At 37.5% G+C, this 15,602-nt stretch overlaps 1 protein-coding gene across 3 annotated transcripts; it reads right to left on the bottom strand.

Annotated features, from left to right (window-relative positions):
- Nucleotides 1-3,752: 3,752 nt before the first annotated feature.
- LOC121249184 (DEAD-box ATP-dependent RNA helicase 17) lies at nucleotides 3,753-15,456 on the bottom strand. Of its 3 annotated transcripts, none has more exons than XM_041147900.1 (10): nucleotides 15,289-15,456; nucleotides 15,090-15,199; nucleotides 14,902-15,011; nucleotides 13,847-13,952; nucleotides 13,628-13,736; nucleotides 13,141-13,499; nucleotides 12,998-13,071; nucleotides 5,240-5,544; nucleotides 4,469-4,715; nucleotides 3,753-4,321 (listed from the first exon to the last, which is right to left on the bottom strand). In XM_041147900.1, exons 1-10 carry the CDS (start codon nucleotides 15,339-15,341, stop codon nucleotides 4,058-4,060), a joined length of 1,737 nt encoding a protein of 578 aa, XP_041003834.1. In that variant the 5' UTR covers nucleotides 15,342-15,456; the 3' UTR covers nucleotides 3,753-4,057. The 3 variants fall into 3 exon arrangements, with proteins under 3 accessions (XP_041003834.1, XP_041003833.1, XP_041003836.1); XM_041147899.1 differs by having other exon boundaries at nucleotides 13,847-13,990; nucleotides 15,090-15,162; XM_041147902.1 differs by having other exon boundaries at nucleotides 13,847-13,990; nucleotides 15,289-15,430.
- Nucleotides 15,457-15,602: the final 146 nt, after the last annotated feature.

Below are 15,602 nucleotides of genomic sequence, written 5' to 3'. Positions count from 1 at the left end.
AATAATTTAATATATATATTATGTTTAAAGCATATGATCAATTAAATTTTCATCTTTAAGATTAAACTTTTATTTTATAAATTATAAAAACATTATCTTAGATATAAATATATTAATAACATATGATCAAATAAATTAAAAATATCCATATTTAAGATTAACAATTTATTTTATAATTTATAAATTATAATATGAAATTATTTCATATATGATATATAATTATATATTATATATAAAAATTTAATATATAATTATATATTATATATAAAACTTATATATATATAAATGTTTTGTATAATATATAAAATTAATTTATATATATATATATTTTTCAACCGGTCCGGTCCGGTTCCGAAAACTATAGAACCGAAATCGGACCGGTTCCGGCCGATTTTCATAATATAGGAACCGGTTTCGGACCGGACCGGTTCAAAACCGGACCAACCGGTCCGGTCTTGTCCGGTTTTTCAGTTTTCCGGTTTAAATTTACACCTCTATATCTACATGCTTCTCTACCGACAGAGGATTCTCATATTATTGGCTCCCCCTCCATACTTCTACATAGACGGCATCATTTTCAACATTCCTCAAATTCTATTTCTTTCATTGTGATGAGAGCTATAAGAAATTATGAGAGATTATAAAAATCATCAAATATAGTAGATTTCACCCCAGCCCCAAACGACCTGCAAACGTAGACTTTTATGCTAAATTATGTAATTAATTAATATCTGTGTTTCTCTCTTTATTTACACTTTATATGATTTATTTGTTATGTATTTCATAGACGAGCATCCGAGCACCGTATCAATGTCTAACCATCACCGTGAGTCATTTAACCGTATTGTTAGACTCCAACCATGTTTGAAAAATATATCAACAGCATGCATGCATGACGTTTGCCTTCTTGAATTATTATCATATGCATGAGGATGTTTCAAGTTTTTTGCTTTGAACACTGCTTTTTTAACGGGCTTTCTTTCTGTTATTCATTTACCTCATGAGTTGCATCACTTCGGGACTCCCTTTCCAATTCCAACAAATTTTCCCATATATATAGATTCAGGAGTTATTAAAGAGTTAATGAGCACTTCTGTTTGGGAATCCTATAATTATGCATCCCAAATATATATTTTCTATAATTAGAAGATAAATGATCAAGAAAATACGAGTCTAAACCTTAGCGTGCATTAATTAAATGCTTTGAGATTTATAATATAGCGTCTGTTAAAAATATTATAAAGTTAAAAAATCTTAATATTATTTTTATTTTAAAGTTTGTAAAAGTTGTGTTTTGTTTTGAAATTTGTAAAAATTGTATTAGTTTTTGTATTTAGACAATAAATAAGTAATGATTAGATGAAAATTGTTGAAAATTTAAAATTGAAAAATATTTTGTGTTTAAGTGATGTTTTGAAATGAAGTTACGAAAAATTTTGAAAATTTTAAAAATTTTATGTTTCATCTCTGCGTCTAAACGTCCCCTTAATTTGTTGTGCCCTTCAACATCATTTTCACCCCTATAGGAATATTTGACTAGATCAGCTAATGGGTTTAATTTGTATAAATCTTTTTTTTTAATCAAAATTTTATATTTCTTAATTGAAAAGGTATATTCATGTGAAATAAATAAATAAATGTGAAAAAAAATTAAAATTTCTTTATCGATTCGGTTAAGAAGGATTGTCAAATGGAACGTGGTAGACCCAGCTAGTACGTAGGACTTTTATGTAAAATTACCCTAAGGCCAAACATCTTTGCACAACCTTTTTATAATACATCTGGAATTAATGGACATTAGCGACATTTTACTTTACTAAACACCATTGCAGCTAATTCATGATAACAACGACCTTCATACAAAGAAATCACCGCAAAAGTACAAGAACGGATAAAAGATCTTAGAACATTATCCACATCCCATCCGGTTGTGTAATTGGGGCGGCCAATCAGGGGTGATACAATTACAATTATGAATTCTGTTATATACAGTTATTTTTATATATTTTTTATGTATTCTATTAATGTAATTGGTTAAAATAATTATTTTATATTAAAAAAATAACACAGCTAATCCCATTAGTGAAGTGTGTAAAGAGTACGTAATAGTAATTGCACATAAAATTTTTATAATTTTTGTTATTCTATAATAAAACAATATTTTTAAATTAAAACACTTCAAAGTCAAAAGAAAAAAGTTAAAAAACTTTTAAAAATTTTAATTCCTTATTGGGTATGTAGTTGTACAAAAGGTGCGTAATAGTAGTAGCTTTATTATTTTTATTAGTTCTATCTTGTAGGTTTTGAGACGTGTGAAGTCTAATTGATCTCGTATTAACTCTATTTTAACCCATTTGGGAAAATAGATAAAATCTGTTAATGCTAATAAATTGAGTTCTTGTTGGGTAAAATATTAGGTTCTATTTGGATAGAATATAAGAATCAACCATAACCTATTAATATAATATTAGGTTCATGTCCGGGAATCGTGTCAAAAATTGTCAATCCTAAGTAAACAAATACGGTAAATCGTAGCTAATTGGATAGAATTTTTATTTTTATTTTGCAAAATAGAATCATATAGTCATGTTTGTAGGCCATTTCTTTGTAGTGAGGAATGAATGATATATGAAAAATGGGTTGGTATTTCTCATTTATTTAGCTGGAAGGAATTATCAGAACTTTGAGACTCAATTTGCAATTTAGGATACATAGCTTGTCGGTTGTCGCTCTCAGCTAGCTAGCACTTTTAATTCCCCTATTTAAAGAAAATTCAGCATCCTTTTTAATTGTCGTTACTCTTCTTCCTATGTATGTTGAAAAGATCGGGTAGAAAAAGTCGTAATCTGAGATGGAGATTTGGACTTTAGGTGAGCCCGACAATAGGGAATTGAGTGGGCCAGAATACAGAACGCTGGGCCTCTGGTGCATTAAAATTGGCCTACTTTGTCTTCCAGTGTGGCCTTCTTTGTGGGGCCCAAATATAACCAAACCAAGGAAGCAACCTACACCTCCTGACGTGGGGCTTTGGACAACTCATGACCATGACTTCGACACTTCAGTCCATGTCTTAAAATTATGATCCTGCATCGCTATATCTTTTAGATATAATTCTACCCAGTAGCACTACACCGCACACCTCCATCTAATCAACATGCGATTTATCATTTTTATAATTTTTTTTCCTTCTATCTTAATATTTAAATATGTGTATTTAAATAAAATAACCAAAATAACAAATCACATATTAGACTATTAGTTAGATAGAAGTGTGTGGTATAAGACTTTCTTGCAACAGTTCTCATATATAAAATAAAATAATGATACACGCATAATCATTTTTTATAATGTTATTTTTACAAATTATTTTACAAAAATGTCTCTTAATTTAAAACATAATTAAATAAAGTGCGGTAAAAAAGGGGAACCGTATTGGGCCTGGAGAGGGAACTTGAGGTCTCTAGGACTTGCGTAGTCTACCAATCAATATGTTACAATTACATGTTTGCGTTTCTTTTAAGAGAAGAATAGTATTCTTCATTTGAGCATTATGACAAGCAACAATACAATCACACCAACTAATGTCATATTTTCTGTAGTATTTCATCTAAACGGTTGATCTATGAAACTATTAATGTCATATTTTCTTTTAATTTTGCATTTTTATAACAAGGGTTGCAGACATAGAGACTCGATCTTCAAGGATCCCTTGCGAGAGATGAAATAAATGCCATTTAAAGCTGCAAACATCATTGGCAAAATACTTGGTGTATTCACTATTTATCATGGTTGGGAACTACAATACTCTTTTTTGTGTGTCAAAACTTTAATCATCAAAATCTCAATACAAACTCTCTCAACTACGCTACAGCTACATAACTGTAGTAGTTATATTTGATTGCAAATGAACCACACAAAATCAATGACCTACCTCAAGTCCCTTAGGCCTTACCCCTCGGCATCCAGTCGCTCCGGCTCGGCCATTGTCTACTGCCCACACAAATCCTTTTAGGCACGGCTTATCCATCTTTAACTTTCGATTCTTATTGTTGCTGTTTCATATTTTCTGCCGCAACGTTTTGCGGGAAAACTTCCTCTTTTTCGATAGTCCCCTTTGCTTTTCATCTCTCTTCCTCTTCTTTGTTTCTTTTTGGAATGACTTTCCAACTAAGGAAGGTTGTTCTTTCAGTGCAAAGCTCTTCGCAACATGCCCCAAGTGAAGTTTCTTCACCATGAAAATTCTTTTCAGCTCACCACGATGGGCGGCATATGCTCGGACCCAAGAGCAAAATGTGGTTATGGCCAGTTTCTTCATCCTTGGCTATACACAAATATGAATGGAAAAAAACACTAAATTCAGAATCCATGAAAAGCAACATGCTAATTTGTAAAAGATGGAATATTCAATCATCCTAATATACCCATACTGACGGACTCATTGATAAAAAATTAGCAACGATTATTATACCTCGGCCAGTATAAATGCTTCAAGTGCCTTCTGCAGAAGTAGCACCCAGGGATGAGACTCTAAGTCGAGAACCTTCTTGACATGGCATTTCTCATTGTACAATGGAAAACTATCCAATACTTTAAGGAGGGGATACTCAGTTAGTGATATGCCATGTTTCTCCAAGTCCTGTAAATAATCCATTTCAACTGGTTGCAAAAATAACAATGAATCTCCTCTTTCACCCAGGCGAGCAGTTCTACCAACCCTGCATCATGGATCAAAGAGAGCATTAAGCTCCTATGGAACAAGACACAACATGAAAAAGAAACACCATTTGGGCTGGATTTTACATATTCTTAAGACACGGGCTGGGGAATTCTCGCATGCTCGGAAATAAAATTGTATGACAATGAACCCTAAATGAAAATTTAACCTCTAACTAGAGAACAGTATTCCAGGGAGCCCAATCAGATCTGGGCTATGCGTGCTTTATTTTTGAAGAAAGATTGGAAAATTTACAATACCACGGTTCTAAGATGTAGTCAACCAGATGAGAATCTGATGTGGTCTCAACAATTATGTATCTCATGTGAATAATATGAGCATGTAAACAGTACGAGGCATATTATATCATGACATTTGCCCATCGCCTTCCAAGTGGGCATTCGTCGCATATATTTGTTTGGATAACAAGATATCAAACAACAAAATTATTGGCACCATTAATAGTTGCCCAGAGAGTCTACATCGCTGAAAATCAAAGAAAACCTCAAAACAATGAAGTCATACCTGTGCACATATTCTGTGGCCTCCCCTGGAGAATCATATTGTATGATGAATCGAACTTTTGGAAAATCCAAGCCTCTAGCAGCAACATCTGTGGACAAGAGAAGAGCCAATTTTTCTGTTTTAAAAGCCTGAAATGCGGTTCTTCTATCCTCCTGCTTCATATTCCCATGTAACCGAAGAGCTTTGCATCCAACAAACTTCTGTCTTAGTTGTTCTTCTGGTTGTGGATGAGGTGAGAATTTGAACTCGCTTAGAAGAGAATAGTGAAAATCTACAGCATCACATGTTGAAAAGAATACCACAATCTGTAGAATGAGCATGTGAGTGAACTTAGGCATACTAAAGCATAAAAAGAAGAAAGCTTTTAAGCCATAAAAATACTCTTGTATAAACAATCTGGAAGAAAAAGTCAGCAGTGACCTTATTTCAGACAGTAAATTATAAAGGAAATCTGGAAAGCACTATACAGTTTTTTTTTTTTTTTTTTTTTGATAAGTAAAATTTTATTCATCAAATGCAACAGGATGTACACAAAAGAAACACATAAATACATTCTAATACTAGAAAAATGAGGACAAAAACTCAAGGACAGCCCCTCCATCAAGTACAATAGCTGAAAACCAACTAAACAAGGAACACACAAAATTTCCAGAGTTCTTCTACATTGCGTTCCCTATTATTAAAACACCTCATTCTTTTCCAACCAAATGCACCACATAATGCATAAAGGAATCATCTTCCAAACAGCTGCCACTTGAGAGAAAGTATGAAGTTGAGTCCAACATGCGAGTAAATCTACCCTGCTTTTGGCATAACCCAGGTCAGTCCGGATCTTCTAAACACACCATCCCATAACACTTTAGCCACATCACAATGTAGAAGTAGATGATCCACTGATTCCGCCGCTTTCTTGCACATGAAGCACCACTCCATAACAATCATTCAACGCTTTCTCAAATTGTCAATTGTTTGAATATTCCCAATTGCTGCTGTCCATACAAAAAAAGCAACCTTTGACGGAACATGAGCCTTCTAAATACTCTTACAAGGAAAAGAAATGTAATGCTGATCGGAAAGCATCTTATAATATGATCTAACACAACTTTTTAGACGCTGTATATCTCCAGTAAATTTGATCCCTCTCATGTTGTCTAATATCCACAGAATACAACAATCTGAAAAAATCAGTAATCTCCTCAATTTCCCAATCCTGGACAGGTCTGAAAAATCTAACATCCCAATGCACTTCTCCATTAGAGTAACTCATCAACTCTGAGATTGAGGCCTGCTGATTAACAGCCAACCTGAAAACAGCCGGAAAAGCTCTAAACAGTGCATTCTCACTAAACCAAACATCAAAGCAGAATCAAACTCTTGAACTATCACCTACCACAAATTTGACTTGTTTCACAAAATTACCCCATCCTTTTCTAACAAATTTCCACCCCCCCCCCCCCCCCCCCCCCCCCCCCCCCCCCCCCCCCCCCCCCCCCCCCCCCCCCCCCCCCGCAAGGGCGCCAATCACTTCCATACTTCAAACAATCACCCCCCCCCCAACCACAACGCTTCCTCTTCCTATGATATCTCCGCAACCACTTCCCCAACAATGCATTATTAAAACTACACAAATTACGGACCCCCAAGCCTCCATCAGCTATCGGACAGCAAACCTTTTTCCAGCTTACTAAAGGAATCTTATTCACCTCTCCCAAACCACCCCACAAAAATGCTCTATACAACTTTTCAATACGAATAGCCACTCCAGCAGGTAAAGGAAATAATGAAAGAAAGTAAGTTGACATATTAGAAAGAGGACTCTTTATAAGGGTGATTCTACCCCCTTTTGAGAAATACAACATTTTCCACGCTGCCAACCTTTTCTCAATCTTCTCAACCTCCCATCCCAAATATAGTTTGCCTTGAACGACGCCCCCAACGAGAGACCCAAATATTTCATAAGCAAATAAGCAACTCTACACCCCAATAATTCTGCCAAATAGTTAATATTACGCACATCTCCCACCTGGACCAGCTCCGATTTACCCAAGTTCACCTTTAGCCCGGATACGACTTGAAAACATAACAAGACAGCCCTCAAAGCTTGAATCTGTTCCCCAATAGCATCACAAAAAATAAGAGTATCATCAGCAGAAGACAAATGTGATATAGAAATGAAGCCATTATTATTAGTTCCCACCGAGAAACCTGATATAAAACCTCCGCCTACCACGGCCTCCACCATAGGGCTCAAAACCTCCATAACAAGAACAAATAAAAATGAAGATAACGGATCCCCCTGTCTCAATCCTCTAGAACTCTGAAAATAACCACATGGCTGCCCATTAACTAAAACTGAAAACAAAGCAGTCGAAATACAATGTCTGATCCAACCACACCACCTGTCACCAAAACCACATCTTTTAAGCATGTAGAAGAGAAAATCCCAGTTTACATGATTGTACCGCCTTTTCCACGTCCAGCTTACAAAGAACCCCCGGAACACCTTCCCGCATCTAACTATCTAAACACTCATTCGCAATCAGCACAGAATAAATTATTTGTCAGCCTCTAACAAATGCATTTTGGGGTTTAGAAATAATCTTATCCATCACCTTGCTCATTCGATTTTTCAAAACCTTCAAAATTATCTTATAAATTCCACTTACCAAACTTTTTTTTTTTTGATAAGTAAAATAAGTATTTATTAAACCACCAACTGTCAATTACAAAGGTAGAAACAGCCCTAATTATGTAGGCGCATTAGAAACTAAGAAATCATGAAGGTCCATGCCATTAAAATCCACAGCAATGGCCCAAGTACAAAGAGTCCTAAAAAATAACAGTTTTAGCTCCGCCAAGGATCTTCCTTTGTCTTCAAATGTCCTCCCATTGCACTCTTGCCATAGACACCATATAATACAGATAGGGATCATCTTCCAAACTGCTCTAATCTGTCTCACACCTTGAATTGAGATCCAGCAAGCCAATACATCCAAAACGGTTTCCGGCATAACCTATGCTAAGTCCATTCTTTTAAACACATCATCCCAAAGAGTCCTGGCTACCTCGCAGTGTAAAAGTAAATGATCCACCGACTCACCCCTGCTTTTACACATACAACACCAATCTGCAATGATTATCCTCCTTTTTCTTAGATTATCCGTGGTGAGAATCTTGCCTAAAGACGCTGTCCACACAAAGAAAGAAGCTTTGGGAGGAGCCTTATTGCGCCAAAGCCTTCTCCATAGAAACTGTATCTCAGGAACTCTTGTGAGGACCTTATAGAAGGAATGAACAGTGAACACTCCTTTCCCTGCAGGACTCCACCACAAATCATCTTTATGCTGAATATTTGGACGACAAGAGTACAAGAGACTATAAAAATCTTCAAAACTCCCCATCTCCCAATCCTGTGCTGCTCAATTGAAATTAATGTTCCAATGAATGCTCCTACCTGAGACTTCCATAACCTCCGCCACTATAGCATCTTTGGCACTTGCAATCAAAAATAGAGTAGGAAACAAATCTTGTAGAACACTGGTACTACACCAAACATCCTTCCAAAATCTGATCTTGGAACCTGTCCCCAATTGCAGTCTAGTGTGTCGATGGAAAACCTCCCATCCTTTTCTAATATGTTTCCATAGCCCAATTCCAGAGGCCCCTCTAACTTCTCTAGCACACCATCCCTCTCCTAAATCACCATATTTGTTCTCGATCACAATCTTCCATAAAGCATCTGGTTCCTTGGTATATCGCCACAACCATTTCCCAAGTAACGCCCGATTGAATGACCTCAAGTTTCTAATACCCAAACCACCATTAGAGATGGACGGCACACCATCTCCCACTTGACTAAATGGAATTTACACTCATCTCCTAGACCCCCCATAGAAAATCTCTCTGTAGCTTCTCAAGTCGACCCGCCACACTTACCGGTAATGGGACGGAAATCCTTCAACTCCGAAGCACCAACTCTTTTAGGGATGAGAGCGATAAATGTGGCATTCATTGACTTCTCAAACTTTTGATAATCATAAAATTCTTGTAGAACCTACATCACCTCCTCTCACAAAATCTCCCAACAATCTTGAAAAAAAGCCATAGAAAACCCATCCGGGCAAGGAGCTTTGTCTTTTCTCATCCCGCATACCACCCGATGCACCTCAAGCTCTTCAAACAGACTCTCTAGCCAGCTTGCTGTAAAAGAATCCACAGCCTCAAAATTCAAGCCATCAATTTTAGGTCTCCAATTTGCCGTCTCAATTAGGAGGGTACAATAAAATTGCACAACATGATCTTGAATCTCATCAAGTGTAGAGAGCACATTATTATCAGCTTTAATCATCTCAATAGCATTGTTGCGCCTATGAGAGTTAGCCATTTTATGAAAGAAACTAATGCACTTATCCCCCTCTTTAAGCCATAGAACTCTCGATTTCTGCCTCCAAGATATTTCTTCCATCAAAAGTACCATCTCAAGTTCTAACACTACTTCTTTCTTTCTTAACAAAAACTCCTCACTTTTCCCCCTCAACCTCCAAGGCCTGTAGCTCCTCCCAAAGAGATTTTTTCTACTGCTCTACATTCCCAAAAGGTTCCTTGTTCCACTTCTTCAAATCAGCCTTCAAAACTCTGAATTTACTTGCCAAAACAAAGCCAGAAGTCCCCACAAATTGATAAGACTGCCACCAGCTTCTCACCTTGTCTACAAAACCCTCAACTTCAAGCCACATATTCTCAAACTTAAAATAATGTATACCCTCACAATCAAGTAAAATGGGAAAGTGATCAGAACATACCCTTGGCAATCTTTTCTAACATAACTCCGGATAATGAGTCTCCCAAGAAGAAGAGACTAAGAATCTGTCCAACCTTGAACCTCCTCTATTAATTAGACCACATATATTCTCCCCCCCCACCAAAGGCAGATCCAGTAATTCCAAATCAAATATCAACTGAGAAAAATCCTTCATGGCTGAAGACATAGAAGAATTACCCTCTCACTTGGATAATGAATTATATTAAAATCTCCACATATGCACCAAGGCAAATCCCACAAATAGTACAATCCCAACAATTCATCCCACAACAAATATCTATCTCGATCCCTATTTGGCCCATAAACACTTGCCAATGCCCATTTTCACCTATCTTCTATATGTTTTAAAACACAGGCCACTGAGAAAACTCCAACACAATCCACCACCATCTCAACAACTCTCTTATCCCACATCACCAATACACCACCCGAGGCCCCCGAAGAAGCTAAGTAGGTCCAACCAACATATGAACATCTCCACAAGCTATGAATGATACTTCTATCCACAAAATTCAATTTGGTTTCTTGGAAGCAAATGACATCAACCTTCCAACTACGAATGAGGGATCTAATGCAAAGACGTTTATTAACGTCATTGATCCCCCTTACATTCCAAGACAAGATTTTAGGCTTCATTAACTGAAGAGGAATCCCTCCCTTTTAATCTGTCCCTCCCCATAGTTCCCTCCTTATTATCATAGTTAATAAAGCAATGCAAGCATTTGAACTCTCTCCTCTTCCTCATAGCTGAATTCATGGCCGTGGATCAACCAGCTTCTATGGCTACTAGGAGAGCCTCAAATTGTTTTTCATACCCTTCACATGATAATCCCAGACAAATCTGTATCTCCTCCACTTTTTTTAACACCCAATCTAAGATTTCCTTGGAAGCAATCTGAGGGGGAAGCATCCGTAAAGGCGTCGGACTACCCAACTCCTCCTCAACACTGACTACTTCAACTTCATCCATCTATATATTAGAATCCAACCTCTCATTCTCAGATAAACTGCCCCACTGTAAAGTCTCATCCATATCATTCAAACCAGTCTCAATTTCTTCAAAATCTGCATCCGACTCCCACTGTCGACTCCCCTTGATAGCCAAGAACTGCTTCAACAGACTAGTGCCAGCATCCACCAGATTTATCTTGTTACCTACAGAATCCAAAACCTCTGCACTACCTTCAAATTTCTCCACGATTTCCCCCCTCCTCATTTTCCAGCGCCTGAGGCACCAACACTACACCACCAGAAACTTTGAATGTACCCGTCGAACTTTTCTGTGCCAGAACTACGGCCTTCGACTCGAGTATCGGCACCAATACAGATGCGGTAACCTTATCCGACATTTCCAAAATATTGAAAACCTTTCGTTTCTCCTTCTAGACCATTACCTGGCTTCCACTTAGGCCTGGCCTAGTCTCTTTATTCTTTCCCTACAGCTCTTCACTTCCCAAACCACCCACTACGTAGCCCAGCCCACTCCCCTTCTCATTAACCACTTTTTTCCCCTTATCAAACTTAAAATAAAATGGGCCTAGCTCTCCCTTACTCAAGCCCAGCTCGACCCACTCAAAATACTCTCAACCTTATTTTTTATATCCACCAGATAATCCATCAAGCCCACCAACGACAACTCTTCATCTTCCTTAAGCGATCTTGTGCTATGAGACTATTCATCTCCTTTGAGGAAATGAACCGTCCTTTTTTCCAAGATAGAATGCGACTGCAATCTTCCATCCCTTCTGCTTGCCTCCTGTATCTTCCCCAATCTTTGTTGCGGTGGTTTCTTCAGAGCCTCCACATACGATTCCTTCCGCCCAACATACACCATGGTAGAGGAACCCAAGTTTTTCATGAGCTCTATCGCCCGAAGCAGAGGAAGACGAAATTACTCCAAACTTCCTCCAGCCCTCTCCCTTCAAACCTTCTGGCACAACAATCGACCCAAGCCTCTTATTATGCCCAAACTCGAACACGATCAAAAAACGACCAAAACTGTTTTGATTCCTCTGCACTACCAAGACTTGATTCCCTTTCCTACAAGTTCTAAAAAACTCATAAGAACCCCCTGAAGCTCCACACGCCCCCACCACTGAAGCCAACCAATCCATCATTGCAGCATCAATGGAAATAAACTTGACAACCTGACGACTAATCTCCGTAATTTTCCACCACAGATCATTTTCACGCTTAAATTCAAATAATTTTTTATCAACAAGTAACTTCTGGCATGACCCCATTTGAAAACCACTCCGCAAGACCACTAAACTACTGAACTTTAACTAGATAATCGTTAAAAACTCCAGCGAAAGAGATCAGGAATAGATAAAGAAATGAAACTCATTGAGAGAGAGAGAGAGAGAGAGAGACAAATTTTGCTCAAATCTAGGAATGCAAGTGGATATGAAAATTTTTTTGTGAATACATAAAATTCAAAAATGTTATTGATGCCCTGGGATTGACTGTAGAAACTATAGTCTCTTAAAATAAAATAATTCATGACTGGAAACACTAATAATGTGAGGATAACTGACCAAGATATTGGAAGCACGTGATTGAAAATAATTTTATAGAGCTTGAGAAAAGTCATCTCACCCTAAACCAAACACAAGCATCCTATTTGTAATTACTTATTCTCTTCTTTCCTTTTGTGCAGTGGGGGCTAGGCGGACAAATTACAACATTAATTTTGAAGTCATGAATTACAGAGGTACTCGAAGCTCTGGATCCCACCAATGTTTAAAGACACACTAGTGACAAAGAAGGATATACACCAGTAATTTTGTAATAAGTATATACACCAGTAAGTTAACACATTATTAAACTTTTATACCCACCAAATCCAGTGTAAAGCCGTTTAGGAGATCAAAAATATAAAACCTCACATAATACATAAACTGGTGAAATGTTTAAAAGTTCAACTGTACTCTTACCTTTTGGGAAGTTCCTCTCTCAAGAAGATCCTTTAGAATGGAAAGAAGTACAGCAAGCCGCAAGCCACAAGACACTGCATAAAAATTCAATCAGAGCTTTTCCATAACAATGCTGTGGAATCCAACTTTGTACAGGTATGTACCTTTCACATATCTCTGAACTAATTGAGCTGGAACTCTAAAATCTCCATTTGAAGAGCTCATCATTTTAACGGGATGTTCTAATTCATAATTTGCATCAGATCCCAATGAACCAAAATCTTTAAATGATAACACTGGCTGCATTTTCTTGTAATCAAGGCCGATCATAACAGGATTCTCTAAACTTATTTTGGCAAGATGATTTACTTTTTCATTTAAGGTAGCTGACAATAGAACATTCTGCCTAGGATGTTCAGAAATATATGACTCAGCAATCTCCTTGTCAACGGACGCATCTTGCCTTGAACCTAAGATATCTAATATTTCCTCTATTTCTTTCCCAAATCCTAATTCCAAAATCCTGTCAAGACCAGATAAAGCTAATGAAGGCATGAAAAGTGTGAAAAACATCAAAGATTTGGAACAATACCATAAAAGTTAGGTTGAAAAATAAAACACTAACTACAGATGTTTTAGTGTAAACTATACCTATCTGCTTCATCGAAGATTATCCAACGCAAGTTAGTGTGCAAGAATGATGATGTATGCCTTAAATGATCCAAAAGGCGCCCGGGAGTTGCAACAAGTACAGATATGCCTGCAACGGACCACATGAAGAATCCAACATATTACTATAGGCTGTGTTCAAATATACTATAATAGGAGTAAAAACGATTTCTTACATCATAACTAGACACGATTTCCTACCTTTGCGCAACCTGGCTTTCTCCTTTGACCTGTTCTCACCACCCATTATATAGCCCGGAACAATCCAATGAAAACGGTGCAATAACTTTTGCAAAATTTCATAAACCTGCATGCACAGCTCCCGCGTTGGAACAAGGACCAACGCTGTTACCAGAAGATAATTAAAGTTGAGGTACCCAAAAAAAGATATTAAAAAACCTATAATGGTGGTGACAGGTAAGTAGTAGTAGCATGTATTGCTTCTAACAAAACTCCTTACTGCTAAACACTTATTAAAAACTGATGGAAGTATATACGAGATCCACCTAACATGAAAGGAAAAAGAGCAAGAAATTCTTGAAAAGTAAAGATAGAAAGAGAAACATCTGGGACCATTATTCAACAATCTTCAAGACCACATCTTTTCTCTCTCCATAGATACCACAATAGACACTATGGGATCATCTTTTGCAAAATTGCATATTTATGGTTGTCAAACTGCCCTTACATTATGTTAAAAGTTCCAAAACCCAAGAAGACATCACCCAACCCATCCCAAAGAGGCCAAATGTTCCATAGGATGCTAGCAACCTCGCAATGAAAATAATATGATCCACTGATTCTCCACTTTTCTTGCACACCAACTGCAATTAACCACAATTATACCCCGCTTCCTCATGTTGTCCAAGCAAGGGGAGCCTTATTTCTCCAAATAAGCTTCCAAGGGATGGGGGGCCTCGACATGAATCCCCAATATGTTAGGTTACAAAACCTTTGAACCAAGAAAAAGAAAATTTCAAACTCATTGTAAAGTTTTTCCCATTGATATGGCTTATTCAGCAAATCTGACTGGGCGAGAGCAACTAAAAACTCAAATAGCGATTTTCATAACCAAAAATAGAACTACTGATAAGCTAGTTTTCTCCGCACAGTGCCTGGGTTTGAATCCCACGCAGCTCATTCGCGTGTCCCTTGAAAAACATAACAAAGAAAAGCTCAATAATAATAATAATAAAAGAACATGCACAATTACAGGGCATGAGAAGGGGTAACCCTCCATTAATGAAAAAACGTACCAAAAGTCCCATCAGACCGCTGAATACGAGGTTCGTGCTCCTGCAATTGGTGAATAATAGGAGCCAAATACGCAATAGTTTTGCCCGTTCCAGTAGCAGCATTAACAAGTCTAAAAAAATGCTTGATTAAAGAACACAAACACAAACATCAAAACAAAGGAAACAGAAAAGAGCAAGAATAAGGATACACATGACGGCCAGATAGAATAACTGGAATCGCTTGGGCCTGTACCAGCGTCGGAGCTTCGAAGTCCATCCTTTCTGCTCACAGAAAAGCCGTGTGTTTGCGACAATTAAGCTACTTTAACTCAGAAAATCCAGCATAAAAAGGTTTTTTCTTCCTAAATTTCACAGATATCTCGCAGGGAGAGAGAGAGAGAGAGAGACCTCGGAGCTCGTCGCATAAGGTGGGGTGGAGGCCGAGGCTGGAGAAAGAGCATGACGCGAATATCTCGCTTTCCTTGTGTTCTTCCTTGCTCTTCGTCTTTGATTCTTTGCTGGGTTTTTCGCTCTTCTTCGTCGCCATTACCAAAACGTTCTTTTTTCTGTTAAACTTTAGGGCGACCGGAGGATTTTAAGTACAATCCTAAATTACATACGACGTCGTTCTTATACTTAATTCCCGCTCCGGGTCTTTGAAAAAGTAACCAACCAACCGGATCCGGGTTTATGATAGGCCCAGATAAGCCCGGTAATCGTTA

This window comes from Juglans microcarpa x Juglans regia, chromosome 2D (genome assembly GCF_004785595.1).
Source record: "Juglans microcarpa x Juglans regia isolate MS1-56 chromosome 2D, Jm3101_v1.0, whole genome shotgun sequence".
In the NCBI taxonomy this organism is placed as follows: Eukaryota; Viridiplantae; Streptophyta; class Magnoliopsida; order Fagales; family Juglandaceae; genus Juglans; species Juglans microcarpa x Juglans regia.
Note: the sequence above shows the minus strand (reverse complement) of the source record. Positions and strands in the feature narration are given on the sequence as shown.

What these genes read in the sequence shown, in the direction of transcription:
- LOC121249184 (XM_041147899.1), bottom strand. Translation starts at nt 15,427, where the DNA reads ATGGCGACGAAGAAGAGCGAAAAACCCAGCAAAGAATCAAAGACGAAG. An exon ending in CTTATGCGACGAGCTCCGAG is followed by an intron (nt 15,163 to 15,288) that starts GTCTCTCTCTCT and finishes TTCTGTGAGCAG; the next exon opens with AAAGGATGGACTTCGAAGCT. An exon ending in ATCTTCGATGAAGCAGATAG is followed by an intron (nt 13,500 to 13,627) that starts GTATAGTTTACA and finishes TGGTCTTGACAG; the next exon opens with GATTTTGGAATTAGGATTTG.